The sequence below is a fragment of the Oryctolagus cuniculus genome, chromosome 18 (assembly GCF_051225735.1).
Source record: "Oryctolagus cuniculus isolate XC-2025 breed Fujian yellow rabbit chromosome 18, ASM5122573v1, whole genome shotgun sequence".
In the NCBI taxonomy this organism is placed as follows: Eukaryota; Metazoa; Chordata; class Mammalia; order Lagomorpha; family Leporidae; genus Oryctolagus; species Oryctolagus cuniculus.
This window is the reverse complement of record NC_142884.1, coordinates 18,969,260-18,992,251: the sequence shown is the minus strand read 5'-3', so window position 1 is coordinate 18,992,251 and position 22,992 is coordinate 18,969,260. Positions and strand designations below refer to the sequence as shown.

Genomic DNA, 22,992 nt, shown 5'->3' with positions numbered 1-22,992 from the left:
CAGCCTGGACATAATCAATGTTCAAAAGTAGTAGTTATTTTTATTTTTACTAAGGTAGTATCTACACTACATCTAGATAATTACAGGGGGCAGGTGTTACGGGGTACCAGGTGGAGCCACCATCTGTGAAGCCACCATCCCATTATGGGCACCGGTTCATTTCCAGGCTGCTCTACTTCCAATCCAGCTCCCTGTTGATGGCCTAGGAAAAGCAGCAGAACGTAGCCCAAGTGCTTGGGCCACTGCTACCAACATGGGAGACCCAGATGGAGCTCCCAGATTCCACCTGGCCCAGAACCAGCCATTGTGGCCATCTGGGGGTAAGCCAGTAGATAGAAGATATTTCTCTCTCTCTCTCTCTCTGTAACTCTGACTTTCAAATAAAAAACTTACAAGGATAAAGTACAATATAGCAGTTCTAAAACTATTCACATAAAAAATACTTAATGAGCTTTTCTTTTTTAACAAATATTAGATTTCTAATAAGATAAAGTCAAATAACTGAAGAGAAATATCAATCTAAAATAACAGGTAAATCAGTCTCTCTGCACACACACACAATAAACACTAAAGATACCCAACTTTGCAAGTGAAAAAATGCAAGTTAAAACAAGAGATCATGTTCACCAGGCAAACAAGCAGAAATTAAAAAGCCTAGTAACAGGGCCGGTGCTGTGGTGCAGCAGGTAAAGCCACTGCCTGCAGTGCTGGCATCACATATGTGTGTCAGTTCAAGTCCCGGCTGCTCCTCTTCCAATCCAGCTCTCTGCTATGGTCTGGGAAAGCAGTAGAAGATGGCCCAAGTCCTTGGGCCCCTGCACCCATGTGGGAAGACCTGGGGGAAGCTCCTGGCTCCTGGCTTCGGATCGGCACAGCTCTGGCCATTGCAGCCAACTGGGGAGTGAACCAGCGGGTGGAAGACCTCTTTCTCTCTGCCTCTCCTCTGTGTAACTCCTTCAAGTAGATAAATAAAATCTTTTTTTTTTTTAAAAAGACTATTAATGAGGTTGCATAGGAAAAGAAACCCCAATAATGATAGTATAAATTGCTATAATCTTTCTGGAAGGATATCTGACAAATCTGTCAAAAACTGTAATACACATTAAGAAAACTATTCTTAATAACATGTGAGTGCAAAGGCATCACCTGCCAAAGATGACAATGAAAACCCAGTAAGAAAAGTTCCTCTTGGGGCCGGCACCATGGCGTGGCTGGTTAAGCTGCTGCCTGCAACGCCAGCATCCCAAATGGGTGCCCGTTTAAGTCCTGGCTGCTCCACTTCCAATCCAGTTAATGCTCCTGGGAAAGCAGTGGAAGATGGACCAAATCCTTGGGCCCTGCCACCCGTTTGGGAAACTAGATGGAGGTCCAGGCTCCGGGCTTCAGCCTGGCTCAGTCTCAACCATCACAGCCATCTAAGGAGGAAACCAGCAAATGGAAGATCTCTCCCCCTTTCTTTTCAACTCTTCAAGAAAAATCCTTGGAAATTAAAAAAAAAAAACTTACTCTTAAGTCCTCCACCTACCCCAGGGGTATCCTGAGGGTGGAAAAGACCCCAGAGTCCTGGAAAGGGGGTCAGTAGGAAGGGGGTGAGAAGGACAGGAAACGGGTTGCCCCAGGGGTAGCTGGGTAGCACAAGCTGCTGCCCAAACCACACCTGGATGGCCTGCAGCTGGCTGCTCTGCGAGAGGAACAGCACAGGGGCTGCAGAGCAGGATGCCAGAGAGCAGCCGAGCAGGACACACGGACCCAAGCAGAGACAAGCTGGCTTACTGGAGCATACTACTCTGAGGCTGGTCCCAAGAGTGATGCACTCACCTCCCAAGGGAACTGTGGTGATGGGCATGGTGGGGCGTGGAGCACGAGGTCTCCAAAGGGGCCACAGAGCAGAGGTAACTTCCGAGTTCAGGGCGCACAGTGCACCAGTACCAGCTTATGCAAATAGAGACAGGACTGGGCTGCTCCCTATACAGCCTTTCTTCTGTTAACACCACAGTCTGGGAAGTGAGAGACAGAGGAGCTCCAGGTGAGAGTGGCTGCCCCACAGACTACAGAAACAGAAATCCAGCCCTCAGTAGTGCTCCTTAAAGAGCAGAGATCACAGGCACACCGTGCAGAATACAGCCTGGTGCAGGGGCCCACTCTAGGGAACCATCACACAGTAACCACACACCAGGAGGAAGGAGCCGTGACAGGGATGTAAGTTACGTGGATGTACCCACATTCTTATGGGAACACACAGCACAAAATGGCTTGAAAATCTAGCTGGCTGTCAAGAAGAAACTGGTTAAATCCAATAACCACATCAGTCATAGTCACCCATGAAAAAGACTCAAAGTGGTTAGGAGAGGGATATGGATTGGCAAAGAACCTCCACAGCTACTCCTAAGCTAATTCTGCAAACAAGACAGCCTGTTCTCTTCCTAAGAAAGTCCATGCCCAGAGAGGTGTCTAACCTCATGGACAGAGGGTAGGATCCAGGCTCAAGGGGGTGTAAGTGCAGACAGAGGGCGGATCCAGGCTCACAGGGGTGTGTAAGTGCACCGACAGAGGGCGGGATCCAGGCTCAAGGGGGTGTAAGTGCACTAACAGAGGGCAGGATCCAGGCGCACAGGGGTGTGTAAGTGCACTGACAGAGGGCGAGATCCAGGCGCACAGGGGTGTGTAAGTGCACTGACAGAGGGCAGGACCCACGATCACATGGGTATGTAAGTGCACCAATGGAGGGTGGGAAGGTCACAGCCCACAGAGGCCTCCAGGAGGAAAGACGTGGGACAGAGGCAGGCATGTGGTCAACTTTTTTTTAATGCTCCAGCAGTTTTATTTCAAGAAAGCTTTTCTTTAGAATTACTCTACTACTTTTTATAAGTTGTTTTTTTAAGTCAAAAGGCACAGAGCTCAGGCCCGGGAGGGGGTGCCTGAGAATTCTACTCACAGCCAGTTTGACCAGCACCAACTCAGAGGCTGCCTCCTGCAGAACCCAGACCTTCAAAACCTGCTCGCGGGTAACTGATGGCACATAAATGCAGACACGAACTGAAGGCGTTTACTCATGATTCCTGTGACTTCAGAACCTGTACTTACACAATCTCGGCGCTGTCTTCACAGAAGTCAATGTGCAATGTAACAGGCTTCATGCAGTACAACCGGAACTTTTTGCTCTGTAGGGAAGCTGCATAAATGATTCCACTGCAACTCGGATGCTGACAAATGAAGCAGAGAGAGTTCCATTATAAAACACACAACACAGAACAGACTCCTTTATAGCTCACCTAGGTCAGTAACATGCTTGCCGTAAAACAAAGTAAAGGACATCCCTTTCTGATTCTAACACAGCCTCCAACAGATGCTTGGAGACATCTGGCCAAGGGGACAAAACTGCTTCTTGGAGGGTGGAAAAAATCTTTCTGTAAAAGCAGAGAGATCCTACATAGTGATTCAGTGTATCTGTGGCATCAAAATTTCATGGCACAGGGGCAGGAATTCAGGGAGAGTGTATCTGGTGAGGCTCCTCAGGTTAAGACACACTGTGCAGCTGGCACTGTGGCGCAGGTGAAGGCGCCACCCACGGCGCCAGTGTCCATGCGAGTGCCAGCTTGGGCCCAGATCCACTGCCGATCCAGCTCCTTGCTAATGCGCCTGGGACATCAGTGAAGACAATTCAAGTACTTGGGTCCCTGTGCCCACATGGGAAACTCAGATAGAGTTCTGGGTTCCTGGTTTCGGCTTGGCTGTGGTGGGTATTTGCAGGAGTAAACCAAAGGATGAAAGATACACTTCTCTTTCTTTCTCTCCTTTTCTGTCACTCTGCCTTTCATACCACAAATCAGAAGGAAGGGAGGGAAGGAGGGAGGAAGGGAGGGAAGGAGGGAAAGAAGGAACAGAAATACTGCACAGGGGCAGGCATGTGGCCTACCTGCTGGGATGCTGCTTGGGATGCCCTGATCTCGTGTCAGAACACCTGGGCTCCAGTTCTTGTTCCACACCCAATCAGCCTCCTGCTGGTGCAGGCCCTGGGAGGCAGCAGGTGGCTGGGTCTCTGCCACCCACAGGAGAGACCACATTGAGTTTCCAGTTCCTGGCTCCAGCATGGCCTACCCAGGGCTGTTGTAGGTATTTTAGAAGTGAAACAAGAAGGCACGCACGTTCTCGTGCGCGCACGCTCTCTCGTCTCTCTGTCTCTGTCTCTCTCTCTCTCATCTCTCTGCCTTTCAAATACATAAAAAGTGAAAAATAAAAGGAAACACTGAATAACAATGAATAAGCCTGTGAAATAAATTCCACTTACTACGTGACCAGAATTACTCCAACAGTGCTGTCTATGAACAGATGTTTTAATAATTAGTATTTGCCAACTTTGCACAAAACAGCTGATGGACGGCGAGGTGACAAGTAAGGCAAGCAACAGACATGTCAACATATTTCCTCACCATCAAGCAGCTCTCTTCCCTGAAGCCCTACCCTTTGTCTTAGACAGGTTAGAGCTCTACTTAATCGTTTGATTTTCTTGCCAAAAATAAACTCAAAACACCAAATACAAAAGGAAAAGCTCCCCAGATGGCTAAACACAGTAAGTACTTTAAAAAAAAAAGATTTATTTATTTGAAAGAGTTGCACAGAGGGAGAGGGGGAGGGAGAGGGGGAGGGGGAGGGGGAGGAGGAGAGGGAGGGGGAGAGGGGGAGAGAGAGAGAGAGAGAGAGAGAGAAGGAGGGAGGAAGGGAGGGAGGGAGGGAGAGGTCTTCCATCCACAGGTTCACTCTCCAATTGGTCACACTGGCTGGAGCTGTGCGGATCTGCAGCCAGGAGCCAGGAACTTCTTCCAGGTCCTCCTGCACACGGGTGCAGGGGCCCAAGGACTCGGCTTTCCCAGGCCATAGCAGAGAGCTGGGTCAGAAGTGAAGCAGCCTGGGCTTTTTAACCGGCACCTATATGGGATGCCGGCACTGCAGTTGGTGACTGTACTGCTATGCCACAGCGCTGACCCCAAGTACTTTTATAACAATTATGGTCACAGAGGTGCAGAATCTCAAGCTGGGGAGGCACCTACTTTTCCCTTGAGTATCTGCAAATCCTCCATGTCTGATGAGCCCTTCTGCCACGAAACTCCTCTACGTGAGAGACACCTCTTACTGCACCGAAGGCTAGCTGGCTCTGCTCTTTTTGCACTGGAATAAGAGTCCTTGTGTTTGCCTATTAAATGGACATCCTTTTACTCTGGGACAAACCATGGGACAATTATCACTAAACACCAACAGTGACTTGTGCTAGCTTTTCCTTAACATTTATTTATTTGAGAGGTAAAGCTATAGACAGAGAGAGGGAAAGACAGAGAGCTTGGTCTTCCATTCTCTGGCTCACTCCCCAAATAGCTACAATGGCCAGAGCTGGGCCAATCCGAAGCCAGGGGCTTCTTTGGGTCTCCCACGTGGGTGCAAGGGCCCAAGCACTTGGGTCATCTTCTGCTGTTCTCCAAGGCCATGAGTAGGGAGCTGGATTCAAAGTGGAGCAGCTGGGATCTGAACGGGTGCCCATATAGGATGCTGGCACGGCAGGCAGAGACTTAACCTACTATACCACAGCACCAGCCTCGTGTGCTGGCATGTTCCCTCCCCCCTCCCCACCCAGAAACCATTTATTAAAACTTCATGCATTTTACCAATACAACTTTAGGAACACAGTGATGTGCTAATGTTTTCTAGTGAGCTGTGACATGCAGTCCCACAGTCAATGAAGGTTACTGTCAGGACGAGCCTGAACTGTCTCCGCACCCTACGTGATAGCCACACCTTTACTCTGTGACGCAGAACAACCAGGAATACGCACTTGAGTATATAATCTGCTCTCTGCAACCTGAGGGTGGCCATCAATTTCCTCCTCCATGGAGACACGGAGAGTTTCTCTCTACCTCCTGGTGGTGAGGCAAACCGCACTGAAGGACCCACCCCATCTCACGTGCAAACTAAGAGGACAGGCCAGAGAGCAGCTGGCACAGGGCACCCAGGAGACGAGAAGGGAACAGCCTGAACCTGCCCTGCCCCACCCTAGGCAGGCAAGTGGAGAAAGGCCACAGTCACTCTCTCTGTCCTCATTAGGACCATTTGCTCCTCTAGTCATGGATGCAGAATGGAAACCTGCAGTCTTCCTTCATCATTTATCTGAAAGTCAGAGACAGAGAGACAAACAAAGATGCCTGTCCACTGGTTGATTCATTTCTCAAATGCGGCAACAGCCAGGCTGACACCAGAAGTCCAGAACTCAGTCTCCCGTGTGGGTGGCAGGGGTCAACTTGAGCCCTCATGTGCTGCCTCCCGGGGGTGCACTGGCAGAAAACCAGAGTGGAGAGTGGAGCTGAGATTTAAGTGCAGGCACTCTGATGTGATGCACAGGCATCCAAGTCGTGACTTCATCACCGCGTCAAATGCCTGTCCCAAGTTTTCATTTCTTAAGGCACAAAAATGCTCAATGTCTTCTTTTCACAAAAGGTAATCCCCTTACTTTAAAAACTGACATTCTCCTTTAAAATTCATCATTATCTCCTTAAAGAGAGTAAGGCAAACAGACATAAAACCACACATACGTACTTTTTAGATTTTACTGGAATGTACCTGGCGAAGTCTACAAGGAAACACTCTGCCAGGTAATGGTCTGCTGAAGACATGACTGACTTAATGACGGCCCTGCACCAGCACCGTAGCTCCGGACAATACACCACACAGACCTGCAAAACAGAAGGCAGGCTTTATTACGTTCAGCAGTAAAACCTCTAGTCACGTGATGACAGCCCTAAAGGCTCCTCTCAACATCGTCTCAGCCTGTACCCAACTTACAGGAGATGACACAGGTGTAGGAGGCTGCCCAAACTGAGCACTGTCTCCCAGGAAAAGGCCCCCCAGGAAACAGGGATCAGCTGAAAGGAAAGTGCTAAACGGGAAGAATTCCAGCTCACCAATACAGAAGGAGTGGGAGAAATCACCATATTGACAACTAATGGGCTGGCGCCGCGGCTCACTAGGCTAATCCTCCGCCTTGCAGCACCAGCACACCGGGTTCTAGTCCCGGTCAGGGCGCCGGAGTCTGTCCCGATTGCCCCTCTTCCAGGCCAGCTCTCTGCTATGGCCCGGGAAGGCAGTGGAGGATGGCCCAAGTGCTTGGGCCCTGCACCCCATGGGAGACCAGGAGAAGCACCTGGCTCCTGGCTTCGGATCAGTGCGATGCGCCAGCCACAGCGCAGTGGGAGCAGCGGCCACTGGAGGGTGAACCAACGGCAAGGAAGACCTTTCTCTCTGTCTCTCTCTCTCACACTATCCACTCTGCCTGTCAAAAAATAAAAAAAAAAAAAAGAAAAAGAAAAGAAAACAAATGAGGGGCCCATGCTTTGGCATAGTAAAACCACTACCTGCAGTGCGGGCATCCTATATTGGTGCCGGTTCGAGCCCTGGCTGCTCCACTTCCAATCCAGCTCTCTGCTATGGCCTGGGAACACCGTAGAAGATCGGCCAAGTCCCTGGACCCCTGCACCTGGCGTGGGAGACCAGGAGGAAGCTCCTGGTTCCTGGCTTCGGATCGGCACAGCTCTGGTTGTCGCGGCCAACTGGGCAGTGTACCAGGGAGTAGAAGACCTCCTCTCTCTCTCTCTGCCTCTCCTCTCTGCGTAACTCTGACTTTCAAATAAATAAATCACTCTTTAAAAAAAAGAAAACAAATGAAAGTGGATTCGGGCAGTGACAGCCACTGAATGGAGAGAGCATGAAGTGAAACACTCACAGCAGTGCCACGAAGGAGGGGTCATCCTAGCATGGCTTGCAAGTGGCGCTCTCTCCCATGTTAAACCCACGTGAAGGTAACAGCACACCTGTTCTTCAAAACAAGTGACCCCGAATCTATTCACAGTGTCCTGTTTAACCACCTCTCCACAAAAGGACAGGGAGAAAGCGCTCACCTCCTGGGTAAATGCTCACTGTGAGGAGCCCATCATGCTTTCCCAAACAAGACTGCACTTAAAGGACCACTGACCCCGTTCCATCCCTCCAGTAAGTCACTGCTATGGAAAAATAACAAATTGGTCACTAAGGACATTTGTGGGCACGAGGGAAGGAATTCAGATGAGGTCTTGTCTCCCTCCTAACGAGTGTTCATGTCCTTCCCCTCCATGCTATTACCGAAGTTCACACTTGGAACATGGCTGACCCAAGAGAAAATCAGACCACAGCAATGGTGGCTGAGGCTGCACGAAAGCAAAGAAGCCCTGATGTGGAGCACAGAGCAGAAACAATCCCAAGTCAGTCAAATCCCAAGTCAGTCAAAGCCATGAGCAACCAAAGAGGGAGGCACTGGCCCAGAACCGAAAACCCCAGGTCCTCTTTGCCAAGGTCCGTATACCTGCCCTGGCTCCCACCGCCAGGAAGACGGCCCTAACACCTGGATCTGGATGGCATCTATCCCAAGGCCCCACTTGGACCTACACAAGCACCACCCCCTGCCACCATCAGCCTGAGTCTCATGCAACCCAAAAACCTAACACAAGGCAACAACCATGAACGTTAAAATACTCTAATCACATTCATCATTCTAAGCTCCTGAAATATTTTTAACAATTATCTGGTAGACAGAGCACTCCCACCCAATGATTCACTCCCCAAGGCCCACAACAGCTGGGGGGGAGAGGGTGAAGGCTATGAGCTAGGAACTCAATCCAGGTCTCTCAGGTGGGTAACAGGGACCTAATTACTGGAGCTATCTATCATCTGGTGCTTCCCAGGGTCTGTGTATTAGCAGGAAGCTAGAATCAGGAACCGAATGCAAACACTCTAACATGGTGGTGTTTCAACTACCTGGCCAAACACCCACCCCTACATCCTGATTAGTGTTTCAAGATAGGATAATTAAAGGCTGGTACTGGTTCCAGTTCCGGCTGCTCCACTTCCAGTCTGGTTCCCTGCTAATGAGCCTGCGAAAGCAAAGGAAGATGGTCTGAGTCCTTGGGTCCCTGCACCCATGTGGGAGATCCTGATGGAACTCCTGACTCCTGGCTTCGGCCTGGCCCAGTCCTGGTCATTAAGGCCATTTGGGGATTGACCTAGAGGATGGAAGATCTATCTGTCCCTCTAACTTTGCCTTTCAACTAAATAAATCATTAAATAATAATAAAGATACAATAAATAAAGTGCATTCAGATACATACCTGTCCTTCTTCCAACATTAATGGTTTTATTTCTGTATCTTTACACATGCTGTTATAGAAGTCATTCATGGCGCTATTTAGTTTTTGATAGTCGACTTCATGATCCAAAAAGGGACTACATCCTTTTATAATAACCCAGAAGCAATCTGGATCTTCAACCTGTAGAATTTTTAGAAGATTATAAAATAATGCATGATTTATTTTAAAACCAAATAAACCTTAGAACCATGTAACTTTCTAATTTAAGTGATCTATCATTTTTGACAACTACCTTTCTCTTAAATGGTCATACCAAAGAGCCAAAGATAAAATTTAAAACATGTAATCAATAATATGTAATTCTCAATTATGTAGTACAACTCAAAAAGCAATCAGTTCTATTTGCTCTCCTGTAGCTTAAAAATATAAGTATTAAACATATTCTTCTTATTAAAATACCTATTAAAACATCCATATATACAAAAGGTTCAGAACATTTTTAGTATTCTTTTTGTGTAAGAAAAATAAGTATGAATATATATACAGCCTGCTCATATTTTTTTAAATGACAGCAGATGAACCAAAACAAATACAGATTACCTCCTACAGGAGAAAAGAATGGAGTGGAAAGAATAAGGATGAAACTTAGACTTCTCTGAATGGGTCTTATCTACTATTGTTATTAGAAACCAAGATTTTTATTGTTAGGGGAAAGAATTATAAAATGGAAAATTAAATTTTTTAAAAGATTTTATTTGTTTGAGAGGTAGAGTTACAGAGAGAGGGAGAGACAGAGAAAAAGGTCTTTCATCCGCTAGTTCACTTCCAAACGGCCAGAGCTGGGCAGATCCAAGACCAGGAGCCAGGAGCTCCTTCTGGGACTCCCATGCAGGTGCAGGGGCCCAAATACTTGGGCCATGTTTTACTGCTTTTCCAGGCCATACAATAGAGCTGGATAGAAGAGGAGTAGCTAAGACATGAACTGGCGCCCATAAGGGATGCCGGCACCACAGGCAAAGGCTTAGCCTATTATTCCACAGCACCAGCCCCCCAAAATTAAGTTTGATTGACAACATCACTAAGAACTCATGATTTGGGGCCGATGCTGTGGTGCAGTGGGTTAAAGCCCTGGCCTGAAGCGCCAGCATTCCATATGGGTGCCGGTTCGAGTCCCGGCTGCTCCACTTCCGATCCAGCTCTCTGCTGTGGCCTGTCAAAAAAAAAAAATCGTGAGTTTTTTTTTTTTAATTTAATTTTATTTATTTGAAAGAGTTACAGAGAGAGGTAGCAGTAGAAGATGGCCCAAGTCCTTGGGCCCCTGCACCCACGTGGGAGACCTGGAGGAAGCTCCTGGCTTCGGATTGGCACAGCTCCGGCCGTTGCAGCCATCTGGGGAATGAACCAGCAGATGGAAGATCTCTCTTTCTGTCTCTACCTCTCTCTGTAACTCTTTCAAATAAATAAAATTAAATTTTAAAAAAGAACTCACGATTTTTTTCTTTTGACAGGCAGAGTTAGTGATAGAGAAAGGTCTTCCTTCTGTTGGCTCACCCCCCAAATGGCCGCTACAGCCAGCATGCTGCACCAATCTGAAGCCAGGAGCCAGGTGCTTCCTCCTGGTCTCCCATGCAGGTGCAGGGCCCAAGGACATAGGCCATCCTCCACTGCCTTCCCGGGCCACAGCAGAGAGCTAGACTGGAAGAGGAGCAACCGGGACAGAATCCAGCGCCCCAACTGGGACTAGAACCTGGGGTGCCGGCGCCACAGGCGGAGGATTAGCTAAGTGAACCATGGCACCGGCCAGAACTCATGATTTTTCAGAGGTTTTTCCTAACTCTGTCTACTGAAAAGGTATGGAAGCAGAAACACCCAGAGATATGGAGTCTAAGTTACCAGTGGCAGGAATAGAAGAGTTCACCTTAGTAATCGTATTATTTTTCTGAATGTTTGACTATTCTGATAATAAATAACTGGAAAATGAATAGCAGTCATTCTGGCAAGGGCAAAATAGTGTATAAGTTACACACACAGCACAATTATGAACCCTGAAAAAACACAAAATAAATGAAGAGCTAGCAAAAGCAACAGACACTGGAGAGCTGACCCTCGAAAGAAGGAACTTCACTGGGCACTTCCCAGAACACCTCCCAGTTGTACAGAGTGGCAACAACTCAACACAAAGTCACACTGTGGCTCGGGGAATCAGAGCTGTCGGTGCCAGTGAGGATTAGGGGGAGAAATTCTGAAATAGAGCCATAGAGGGAGCCCTGATGTCTGCACATCAACACCCCTCCCACCCTTGCCAAGTCCTGAACGGCAATGGGGGAGACAGCAAGGAGTACTGAGTAAGTGAGCAGTGCAGGGCTCAGAGGAGCACGCAGTTACAGCTGCTGCCCCTAGAAACAGCACTCCGGGCATGTGGCTCCATTCAGTCCTTCGCACTCAGAGACAACCAGATTCCAGCTTCCAGCAGCACAAGGCCACAACCCTGGGATGACTGCAATTATTCATTAAAGTGCTCACTTGAGTGGTGAGCATGTGGCCTAACAGTCATGACACTCACTGAATCCCCCCGCCAGAGTGCTAAAGATTCAATATTCAGTTCCAGCTCCTGACTCCAGCTTCCTGCTAATGCAGAGCCTGGGAGGCAGCAGTGATGGCCCAACTGGGTTCCTGCTACCCATGCAGGAGACCTGGAATGGGTTCCCTACTGCCAGCTTTGGCTTCAGTCCAGTCCTGGCCATGGCAGGCGTTTGGGAAGTATATCAGTAGATAAGAGCTATTTCTCTCCCCCACCCCCTGTTACTCTTAAATAAAATGGATAAATAAATAAGCAAGCCTGCCTGCCTGCCAGCCTGAGAAAGCTCCACAATGCCAGAAGAACTGACTGTTCAGGCTATCATCTGAGGCAGGCCCCAACCTTCCGTTCTTAGAGACTTCACTCAAAAAAGCTTACAAATCTGTAAGTGTGTCCCTGCTCAGTAGCCACTCCTATGAGGCCAGGGCCGCCATGCCAGTTTCTGCAAGATGACAGCGTGCTAACTTCCATAACTTCCAGCTAGCACACACAGCTGGGATCACCGCATTTACCCTGAATGACCTCTTCTCACTCTTCCCTTGAGCTGTGCCAACCCCAGCCCTCCCTTTAAAACACCCAGGCACCTCCGCACCACTGGTGATGGAGCTCAGCTCTCCTCAGGAGGTACTGAATAAAATCTGTTTTCACTGCTTTAACTAGTCTCTGGCCAAGTCAAAACTGTGCTTCTTAGTGAAATAATAAAGAAAGGACATGGATTGTAAGATTGGAATGGAAAAGATAAAACGGTTTAGGTAAGCTGCAAAAGGTGTGTGGAAGTCTTAAATGCTTATAAAATTTTCTTGTTAGCTACAAAAGTTATCAATCTGTTTTTTTTTTTTTTGACGTAAGATTAAAATCTGATCCTCTGTAAAAGCAATGAGGTTGATGAAATACATAAGTGTTAATAGATATTTGGGAAAATAGTCTTTTTGTATCCTACTGAGATAATCTTTGTCTCATTAAGTTCTACTTGTTTAAAAACAGCTGAGTTTTAAAAGTTTTAAAGTTTTAAAAGTCTGTTTAAATATGGACTTGTTTTACATGTCAAGCATAGAAAGCCAAGACACTGTGGCAAAAAATGTTTTACATGAAGGATCTCCGTGAGGCCCCAGTGAAAAGAAGCAGCCATCAAAAGAGGATGTACTTTTCTCTAAAGGGAGGAGAGAACTTCCACTTTGCTTATGGCCTTGTCCAAATACTGAGAGTTGTGGACTCAAAAGGCTTCCTTAGTCTAGGCAGCTCATGTCAAGAGCCTCGGGGGGTCACTGACATCATAGATTTAAAAAAATTAACACTCTTAAGATTTCTTTATTTGAAAGTCAGAGTTAGAGAGAGAGGTCTTCCATCTGCTGGTTCACTCTCCAATTGGCCGCAATGGCTGGAGCTGTGCCAATCTGAAGCCAGGAGCCAGCGCCCATATGAGATGTCCGCACTTCAGGCCAGGGCGTTAACCCTTTGCACCACAGCTAGCCCCATTAATTTTTTTTTCCTCTTTTCTTTTTTTTTTCTTCCGACAGGCAGAGTGGACAGTGAGAGAGAGAGAGAGAGAGAGAGAGAAAGGTCTTCCTTTTTGCTGTTGGTTCAACCTCCAATGGCTGCTGTGGCTGGCGCACCGTGCTGATCCGATGGCAGGAGCCAGGTACTTATGTGCAGATTGTATGTCTATATAAAAATTATTAAAAACGGTTTTGATTGCTTATGGATAAAAAACACTCATATAATGCCGGCGCCGCGGCTCACTAGGCTAATCCTCCGCCTAGCGGCGCTGGCACACCGGGTTCTAGTCCCGGTTGGGGTGCCGGATTCTGTCCCGGTTGCCCCTCTTCCAGGACAGCTCTCTGCTGTGGCCAGGGAGTGCAGTGGAGGATGGCCCAGGTGCTTGGGCCCTGCACCCCATGGGAGACCAGGAAAAGCACCTGGCTCCTGGCTCCTGCCATCGGATCAGCGCGGTGCGCCGGCCGCAGCGCGCCGACCGCGGCGGCCGTTGGAGGGTGAACCAACGGCAAAGGAAGACCTTTCTCTCTGTCTCTCTCTCTCACTGTCCACTCTGCCTGTCAAAAAAAAAAAAAAACACTCATATAATACTGCTAAATTAACACAAATTACCTTTCTGGTGCACCTGACTTAAATAAATATGATAAATAGGCTGTTCTCAATTTGTTGGTACAGAAAAACTAAAAAAAAATTTTTTTAAGTCATTGACATGTTTGCATTTGGGTCTGCTGGTCAAACAAGTTGCACTTGTGTTAGGTATTTGCAACCATAAAGGTATACTATTTATCTAAAAACAATATAGTTAGAGGTATAATACAGTGCTCATTGCTCCCTAAAGTCCAATTTAAAGTTGTTCTTTGGCAAATTAATAACAAAATTTATAGACAAATTAGGTAAATGATCTTCATGTTTTGATCGTACTTAAAGAACATAGCTCTCCTCATGGGCATTGCATTGTTTCAAAAAAAAAAAAAAAACTGTCAAAACATGCCTGTGACTACAGACTTCTAGCTCAGCCACCAAAGATTAAGGACAGAACTCAACAACCCCTTAACTGACATCCTAGAGGATGCCTCTGTGGTCTGCTTTAGCAGGAGGAATGTAAAGATAGGTGTCAAGCCAACTAATAGCTACTTTACATAGTGTTCTGCCATCAAAGAGACCCAGTGAGGCCAGTCCATCCCAAATGGCATCAGGCTTCAATTTGGAAAGCCAGGAGATGGGGCAAACAGCCATCCTGAAAAAAAGCCAGCCTCTACCAAATTCTGTCAAGAGCTGGGTGAATGGAATTGCCTTGGGGCTGAAGGGATCCCAGGTTAGAACCACAGATCCTACTGGCTCCAAGCTCAAAGAGCCCTTTACTCTGCCAGCTTCCAAGATAACTACTGCCATTGAGGGCAAGGCCTCGGGTCAGGACAGGCAGGACTGCAATCTTCCTTTCAGAAGTGCCGCCTGTTCTGTACTACCCTCCTGTTCAAGCCAGCTCTTCTCCCAGGCCGCCTAGGTAATGGAGTCAACAGGGCGTCTTCCCTCATGAGGTTCACACCTTTCTTATGATGTCTCTTCCACTATCCCATGTAAAGACAGAGAGAGGTTGGGCCTCATACGTACCTGGCCAGGCCTACATGCCTCTCTCTGTGAGAAAACCTGCTCCTGGTTTAGAGAACACATTTCCTAGGTACTCTAATAATGATTCAATCTTTTTGTTTTAGATCCTGTTGTATCTAATTTGCTTGTTAGACCTGCAAATTCCAGACTTAGAAAGCCACAAAGTGGGGAAAAAGTCCTCTATTTTAAAAAAGACTTCTCGGGGCTGGCGCTATGGTGCAGCGGGTTAACACCCTGGCCTGAAGTGCTGGCATCCCAGATGGGCGCTGGTTCGAGTCCCAGCTGCTCCACTTCCGATCCAGCTCTCTGCTATGGCCTGGGAAAGCAATAGAAGATGGCCCAAGCCCTTGGGCCCCTGTACCCACGTGGGAGACCAGGAAGAAGCTCCTGGCTCCTGGCTTCGGATCGGCGTAGCTTTGGCCATTGTGGCAAATTGGGGAGTGAAACAACGGAAGGAATACCTTTATCTCTGTCTTTCCCTCTCACTGTCTAACTCTACCTCTCAAATAAATAAAATCTTTAAATCAAATAAAAAAGCCTTCAAACAGATAAAACAAATTCTTAGAAATAAACAGACCCTTGTTCCATCCACCCCTACTACAGTCAAAGTCCTCAAGATAGCTCCCTGGACCCACCACAACACAGACAGGCAGGTGGCCTGAAACTGGAGTGCAGCTCAAATCCAGCAATACTGTACAAGCTGAGCCTCTGACACAGGAGGGTCAGCCCTAAAGAGACCAGCAGGGCCGGTGGCTGCAGAGAAACTCCGGAAGTGGACTGACTTACCCAGGGCCGAAGCTTGAGGGAACAGCTGCCCAATAAAATAAATGCAGCGATCCTTTAGTTTTTGTCTCTTTAGATTGGTTTTAAAATTTTAAGCAACTTTTGTATACAAATAGGTGATGAGGACAAGATCATAAAAACAATTACTGATCAAACGAAAAAGGTCACCCTTGGGGCAGGGGTTGCCCATCCACCTCAGCAGAGGGCCCAACTGGACCCTCAGCACCATGGGCTATGCGCCTTGAGGGGTGGCTGACAGTAATGGAGGCCGTTCATGCGATGCTGCGCAGTGCTGGGGGTGGGAACCCCCCTAGCACCTGTGGGGGCCGTAATTAAGAAACGGCTGTTTTCCCCTGAAGTGCTCTAGAAACACAACGCAATTCCAACAGGTTTTACTGGTTGATTTTTGCAGGGAAGGGGTGGTTACAAATCAGCATGCTAATAATGAGCTCCTCCTTGGAAAGACAAAGGAATTAGGGACTGGTGCTGTGGCACAGCGGGTTAAAGCCACAGCCTGCAGCAATGGCAAACCATATAGGCATCAGTTTGAGTCCTGGCTGCTCCACTTCCGATCCAGCTCTCTGCTATGGCCTGGGAAAGCAGCAGAAGATGGCCCAAGTCCTTGGGGCCCTGCACCTGCGTGGGAGACCTGGAAGAAGCTCCTGGCTTCAGATCAGATAAGCTCTAGGCATTGCAGTCATTTGGGGAGTGAACCAGCAGAGGGAAGACCTCTCTCTCTGGCTCTACCTCTCTCTGTAACTCTCACTTTCAAATAAATAAAAATAAATCTTTGGTTAAATAAAATCAAAGGAATTCAAACAGCCTAAATAATCATGAGAAAGAAGAACACAACTGGAGGACTCACTATCTGACCTCAAGTCCCAGTCTCAGCTGTGAGACTACAGCCATCAGGCGAGGGTGGCGCTGGAGAAAGCACAGGTGCTGAGCTCCATAGGACACACACACACAAAGGGACACACGCGAACATGGTCAGCTCCTGTTTGATAAAGGCACACAGGAAAGCAATGTACACAGTATACTCTTTTCAACAAATGGTCCTGCAGCAATTAAATACCCACATGCAAATAAAACAAAACCTCCATCCATTCCTGACCCCAAACAAAAAATTAAGTCAGATGGATCACATAGCTAAATGTGAAACTCCTAAAAGAATAGGAGGCAACCTTTGTGGCTAAATTAGACAAAGATAACATTACCAAAAGTATAATTCATAGAAGCAAAGACTGATAAATTAAAGTCCATCCAAATTAAAACCTTCTGCTCCTTGAAAAACATAAGAGAAAGGAAACTGGGAGGAAGTATTCACACATCATACATCTAACAAAGAACTTTGTAATATATAAAGAACGTTAAGGAGTTCATAATTATTAGAAGAATGTACAAATCTTAACATATACCTCACCAAAGATGGCAAACAAGCTGGTGACAAGGAAATGCAAATTAGTACCACAATGAGATACCATTGCCCACCTACTAGAATGGCTACAATTTGGCATTTTGACTGTTGGGGTGATTTCACGATGCTATGCATTTTTCAAAATACAGAAGTCTACACAAAAAGGAATGAATTTTTCTGTAAATAAATTATACATCAATTAAAAAATAGGGGTGGGCTTTTGTCATAGCAGTGAATCCTCAGGCAGGGTCTGCGTTCCACATGGGAGTGCTTAGGTTTCCGTGCACGTTCTGATGCCGATTCCAGCTTGCTGCTAATCAGTGCACACTCTAGGAGGCCTCTTGACCATGGCTTGAGTGACTGGGTCCCTGTCCTCAGTGTGGGGGACTCAGGTTGAGTTCCCAGCTCCAAGCTTTGGCCTGGCCCCGCCTTGGCTACTGTGGGCATCTGGGGTGTGAACAAAGGGATGGGAGAGCTCTGTCTCTCCTTGTGTCTCTACCTTTCAAATAAATAAGAGTTTGGTGGGTGTCCCAATATTGATACTATTTTCCACACTTTTCTGCATCTCCAATGCATTTTCTAATAAAAAGTTAAAATTTTTAAATTAATCTGAATTTTTAAAAAAGATTTACTTATTTATTTCAAACGCAGAGTTAGAGAGGGAGGGAGGCAGAGAGGGGGGCAGAGAGAGATCTTCCACCCACCAATTCACTCACTCCCCAAATGGTTGCAATGACCAGGGCTGGACCAGGCTGAAGCCAAGAGCTTCATCTGGGTCTCCCACATGGGTGGCAGAGGCCCAAGCACTTGTGTCATCTTCTGTTGCTTTCCCAGGCACATTAGCAGGGAGCTAGATCTTAAGTGGAGCAGACGAGATTTGAACAGGTGCCCATATGGGGTCCTGACATCACAGGTGGTAGCTTACCTTGCTATACCACAATGCTGGCCCCAGCATCAATTTTTTTTTTAAAACATCTTGTCCTCTGACGTGGCATAACTTATGTAGCATTTTTACTAAAAATGTCTAACCTAAATATATTAATATAATTATAATTATTGAGGAATACTTTGCAAAGTGACTGCCCTTAGTCTTCAGAAATTTCAGTATCATCAAAGATAGACCAATGTACTGCCTGCATGAACTCTACAAGGCCATGACAATTAAATGCATGTGTAGTTCTGGGTTCTTTATCAGAAAAAACAAGCTACAGTAGACCTTATGAGGACAAAGGGAGTACAGACTGTGTATCAGGTAACAGTGTTGCACCAACATTAAATTTCTCAAGTGTGATGATTACATTATAGTTCTATAAGAGGAAGTCTTTGTTCCTAGAAAAATCACTTAAGTGCTCTGAGTTCTAGACTCATTCTCAAATGGCTCAACCAAAAAAGAAAAAGTAATTTTTACATACACATATTTCTGAAGTGCAAACGCAGCAAAGCGTTACCAACCAGTTAGTGGGGGTGTAGTACACACAGGCATTCATGATGCTGTTTTGTGTTTGAAAATTTTCCAAAGAGTAATTTAGGAAAGACGTTTACAAAGCATTCTTAGGGGTGGGCGTTTGGGGCAGCAGTCAGGTCACGGCTTGGGATACTCAGAGTGCCTGGTTCACATCAAGGCCACACAACCACCAATCCAGCTTCCTGCCAACATGCCTACTGGTCAGGCAGCAGATGATGGCTCAAGCACTGTGGCGCTGTCACCCACGTGGGAGACCAGGACTGAGCTCTAGGCTCCTAGCTTTGGCCTGGCCCAGCCCTGGCTGCTGTGGGCATTCTGGAGTAAACCAGCAGATGGAAGAACTCTGCTGACCTGTCTTCCCAATGAAAATACATAAATAATTTTTTTTATTGTTAAATGTTGAGGCTGCTAGAATTTTTTTTTTTTTTAAATGAAATCTGCTCCTAAAACCTGTAAAATGCAAGCCAGGCCCAGTTTTTGCAGACAGCAACATACAGAGTTCTAGTTGCCAGTTCCTCCAGGAGCTTCCCAGGGAAGGCCGAGGACTACTGCTTTCTGCCACTCTCCAAGGCCACGTGCCCAGCCATCAGGGTGCTACGGCCTCCCAGATTTCAAACACAGAAGTGTGTGGCCCGGGCTGCTTTCCTCATATATGCTGTGTGTACTTATGTATTTGAAAAGCAGAGTGACAGAGAGAGACGGACAGCAAGAGCAAGGTGGGGGATGGGGAGAGAGCTCTTCCATCTGCTGGTTCACTCCCCAAATGCCCACAACAGCCAAGTCTGGGAGGAGGGAAGGAACTCCACTCTGACCTCCTACACAGGGGCAGGGGTCAAAGTCCTTGGGCCATCATACGCTGCCTTCCCATGTGAGCACACAGGAAGCTGGACCAGAAGCTGAGCGGTCAGATCTGAACAGGCACCCTGAGGTGCGATGCAGACATCACACGCGGCACCTAACCAGCTGGGGCGTGCGAGCCCTCCTCCCATTCCTGGCAGCCAACAGCTCTTCTCTGCCCTCCTTAGCCAGGAGAGGTCTCGGCCCCGCCAGATGTGGCAGAGTCTCCTGCAGGCCGGACTCTTCAGGAACAGCACAGCTGCCCTGCTACAGGGCTCCTGGTGATGCGGCTCTCCAGGTACAGCTCTCGCCTCTGTCTGCGTCACCCAGGGAGGCCGCTGTCTTCTGGGTCGCTGCTTCTCTTCTCTGCCGGGTTCCTGTCTCATGACCACCAAGAACCAGTTTGAGTCCCACCTGTTCCACTTCTGATCCAGCTCCCTGGGAATGTGCCTCGGGGTCCCAGTGCTTGGTCCCCTGCCACCCACATGATAGGCCCGGATGGAGCTCCTGGTTCCTGGCTTCAGACTCTGCCAGATCTGGCTGTTGCGGCCATTTGAGGAATGAACCAGTGGATGGAAGACCTCCCTCTCTGTTGGTCTCTGTCATTCTGTTCTTCAAATAAGTTAATCTTTTTAAAAAGTCGTGGCAAACTCCAGATAAAATTCATCCTTTTGGGCAATTTTAAGTGTACAGTTCAGTAGCATTACGTAGACTGGCACTGTTGTGCAACCATGAGCACCAGCCATCTCCAGAATTCCTCACCTTGCAAAACTGAATCTGCCCTGTACGCACAAACCCAACCTCTGGCAGCTGCCATTCAACTCGCCCACAGAATCATACAGCACGTGGGCCTTTCTGCTTGGCTCACCTCACTTCATATGACATCCTCATGTGTAAGAGGACACCTCAAAACTAAACAATGTGAAAGCTAAATAATTTCCCATCCTACATGCACACCACCCTGAGGGTACCCCATCACCTGTTGATGGGCACAGGGTGGGAGGGGGCACCGTATCCATGGAAATGCCACATCAATCTGGATCAGGACAGCCGGAACCTGGACCTCACTGGGGCACATACTCCTATAAGGGGCAGAAGATTTGCTCCAAGGGTGAGCCAGGTCGCAGTCATAAGTGGAGGCCGGGCAGAGCTGAGGGGGGACATAAGCTGGTTCCAGGGCCCAACACACACACGGGTTCCCAAGCAGGAGGGCACGAGTCCAGCACTTCTTGCCCAAGTCCTGCACCCACGGGCGTGCACGTGGCAGGATGGGTGAGAGCCCTTTCACAGGAAGGAATTGGGACTGACATATTTAGGACTGATGGAGAACATTGACTAGTGCAGAGGAGCCTCCCAGGGAGACCTGAAATCCCTTCAAAGTCTGAGAGCCGAGGCCGACGCCATGGCTCACTTGGTTCATCCTCTGCCTGGGGCGCCAGCGAACCATATGGGCGCCGGGTTCTAGTCCCAGTTGCTCCTCTTCTAGTCTAGCTCTCTGCTGTGGCCCGGGAGGGCAGTGGAGGATGGCCCAAGTGCTTGGGCCCTGCACCCGCATGGGAGACCAGGAGGAAGCACCTGGCTCCTGGTTTCTGATCGGCGCAGCACGCCGGCCGTGGCGGCCATTTGTGGGGGGGGGGGGGTAGTGAACCAACGGAAGGAAGACCTTTCTGTCTGTCTGTCTGTGTCTCTCACTGTCTCTAACTCTGTGAAATAAATAAAACAAATTGAAAAGTCTGAGCCAGGCCTCCTTGCAAGGAGTCAGCGGCTTCGGGGGTGTGTGACGCTCTGGTCGGGTGAACCCACAGAACACAGACACCACCCATCCCCCTCCTTCGCGGCGCCCCTCCCCATCCCACACCCTGGCTCCGGTTTGTAAACTCCCTCCTCCAGCGCCTCCCCTCCGGCTTCCTCGGGAGCCCTCCCGGCACCTCAAGTCTCCAAGGTGGCGGCCCATGCCCGCCCCGGGGACCAGGACACCCGCGTGAGGAGAGGGCGGCGTGGGGGGGGGCAGGGGGGTCCCGGAAGCCGAGCCCCGAGGGCGGCGGGGGAAGGGCGGGAGCCAGGTCCACGGTTCCCCGCGAGGGCCCTAACCTAGGGCGGACGTGGGCTGGGGTGTGCGGGGCACCGACACACCTGCCAACGTGCCCGAGTCAGGAACGCACACCTAGTGCGAGACAGCTCGCAGCAACCGCCCTCCGGGGTCGTCGGGAACAGCGCACGCGCCCCCTTCTGAAGCGACCCCCACCCGCACTCCAGCCTCCCGCCTGCACCGACCCGGGCCCGACCGTCCCTGCGCGGGCCGCTCGCTCACCTGGAGCACCAGGACCTCGAGCATCTTCGCCGCGCCTCTGGCCCGCTTGCCCTGGACGACGCGCCCGGCGGCGAGCATGGCGGGCGTGGCGAGCCGCGCGGCCACCGCCGCCGCCCCGGGGGCGGCCCCTGCCGTCGCGCCGGAAGCCTCAGGCCTCTGCGGGGGCCGTGCCCACCAGCTCGACGGGGACTCCAGCTTCCTGCCCTGGACGCGCCCCCGCCTGCAGGCCGGCCGCCACGCCCCCCAGTGCCGCGCCTCGTCTTCCCACCCGACGCCGCCGCCGCGGGCGCGCTCTGGGCTCCTCGTCGGCTCCACCCCGCGCCCCCCGGCCTCTCGTAATGGCGCCCGCCCCCGCGCCGGCCTCCAGGCGTCCAGAAGCCACGTGGGCGCCCAACGGCCCCGGACAACGGCCGGCCTTGCGCAGCGCCGCCGTGCGGTGGGGAGGGGCGTGGGGGCCCCGCGGTCCTGGGCGCGCGGCTCGCTTCCTGGGCCGCGGGGCGCCCGGGGGCTTGGGGACCTGGGCTGGCCTCCCCGCCGGGAGCGCGCGGGGCCTGCTGGGCTGTCCACCCCCAGCGTCCAGCGGGCCGCGCTCCCCAGGTCTCTGTGCGGGGCTTGCTTGTCTTAGCGGAAGTGTGCACGACCCCGTCCTCTGAGTGGGCCGGGGTCTGCAGCTCCTGTGACTGAAGCAGCCACCAGAGTTCTCACTTGGAAGGCTCTGTCCCCGCACCCAGAAGAAGCTCCTGGCTTCTGATTGGCCCAGCTCTGGCCATCTGCGGAGTGAACCAGCTGATGGAAGACCTTTCTCTCTGTCTTTCCCTCTCTCTCTAACTAGCACTCAAATAAATAAATAATATTTTTTTAAAAAATGAAAGAAACCTCGACACCCCCCCCCCCCAGGAAGCTTTTACAGCTGAATTCCTTAGTATTTCAATGGGGGGTGGGGGTGGGCGCAAGGTTTCTTAAGCTCTATGTGGAAATAACAAAATAGTGGAAGACCAGATTAGAGAGAGCATGGGAATTGTTAGGTTCTGTACTGGGAGAGCAAGATGTTCAGGTAAGCCTCCAGTTTTAAAAAAATAAGCTCGGCTCTCTCGGTAACTGACTTTCAAGTAAACCTTTAAAAAAAATAAAAATTCAAGGAAAAAAAAAAAGCTTGATTCTACAGGGCCCACAGGTGTGTGGTGTGCGCCTGCGAGTTAGGCAGGAAGCTGCTGATGGGGAGCGTGGTGTTCACCTGGTGCTGGGGGGGGGGCGAGGAAGCAGGCTACATACCTGGCAGGCCAGCACACCTGTCGACAGGTGAGACGTGGAAGGTCCCGAGCCTGAAAGGAGGTGGAG

At 49.4% G+C, this 22,992-nt stretch overlaps 2 protein-coding genes across 2 annotated transcripts in view; both read right to left on the bottom strand.

Moving 5' to 3' along the window:
• The window catches only part of LOC103347332 (uncharacterized), a 47,234-nt gene extending 45,388 nt beyond the window's left edge, over window positions 1–1,846 (bottom strand). The window contains exons 1-2 of the mRNA XM_089319072.1: window positions 1,819–1,846; window positions 1,526–1,704 (exon numbers count right to left, since the gene is read on the bottom strand). Of these exons, the coding sequence (XP_089175198.1) occupies window positions 1,526–1,704; window positions 1,819–1,846 (207 nt within the window). The remainder of the gene's footprint in view (window positions 1–1,525; window positions 1,705–1,818) is intronic.
• The window catches only part of LOC149120807 (putative ATP-dependent RNA helicase TDRD12), a 32,212-nt gene extending 10,211 nt beyond the window's left edge, over window positions 1–22,001 (bottom strand). Inside the window, exons 1-4 of the mRNA XM_089319322.1 lie at window positions 21,655–22,001; window positions 9,183–9,341; window positions 6,583–6,719; window positions 3,085–3,203 (exon numbers count right to left, since the gene is read on the bottom strand). Of these exons, the coding sequence (XP_089175448.1) occupies window positions 3,134–3,203; window positions 6,583–6,719; window positions 9,183–9,341; window positions 21,655–21,732 (444 nt within the window). The 5' untranslated portion in view covers window positions 21,733–22,001 and the 3' untranslated portion in view covers window positions 3,085–3,133. The remainder of the gene's footprint in view (window positions 1–3,084; window positions 3,204–6,582; window positions 6,720–9,182; window positions 9,342–21,654) is intronic.
• Window positions 22,002–22,992: the final 991 nt, after the last annotated feature.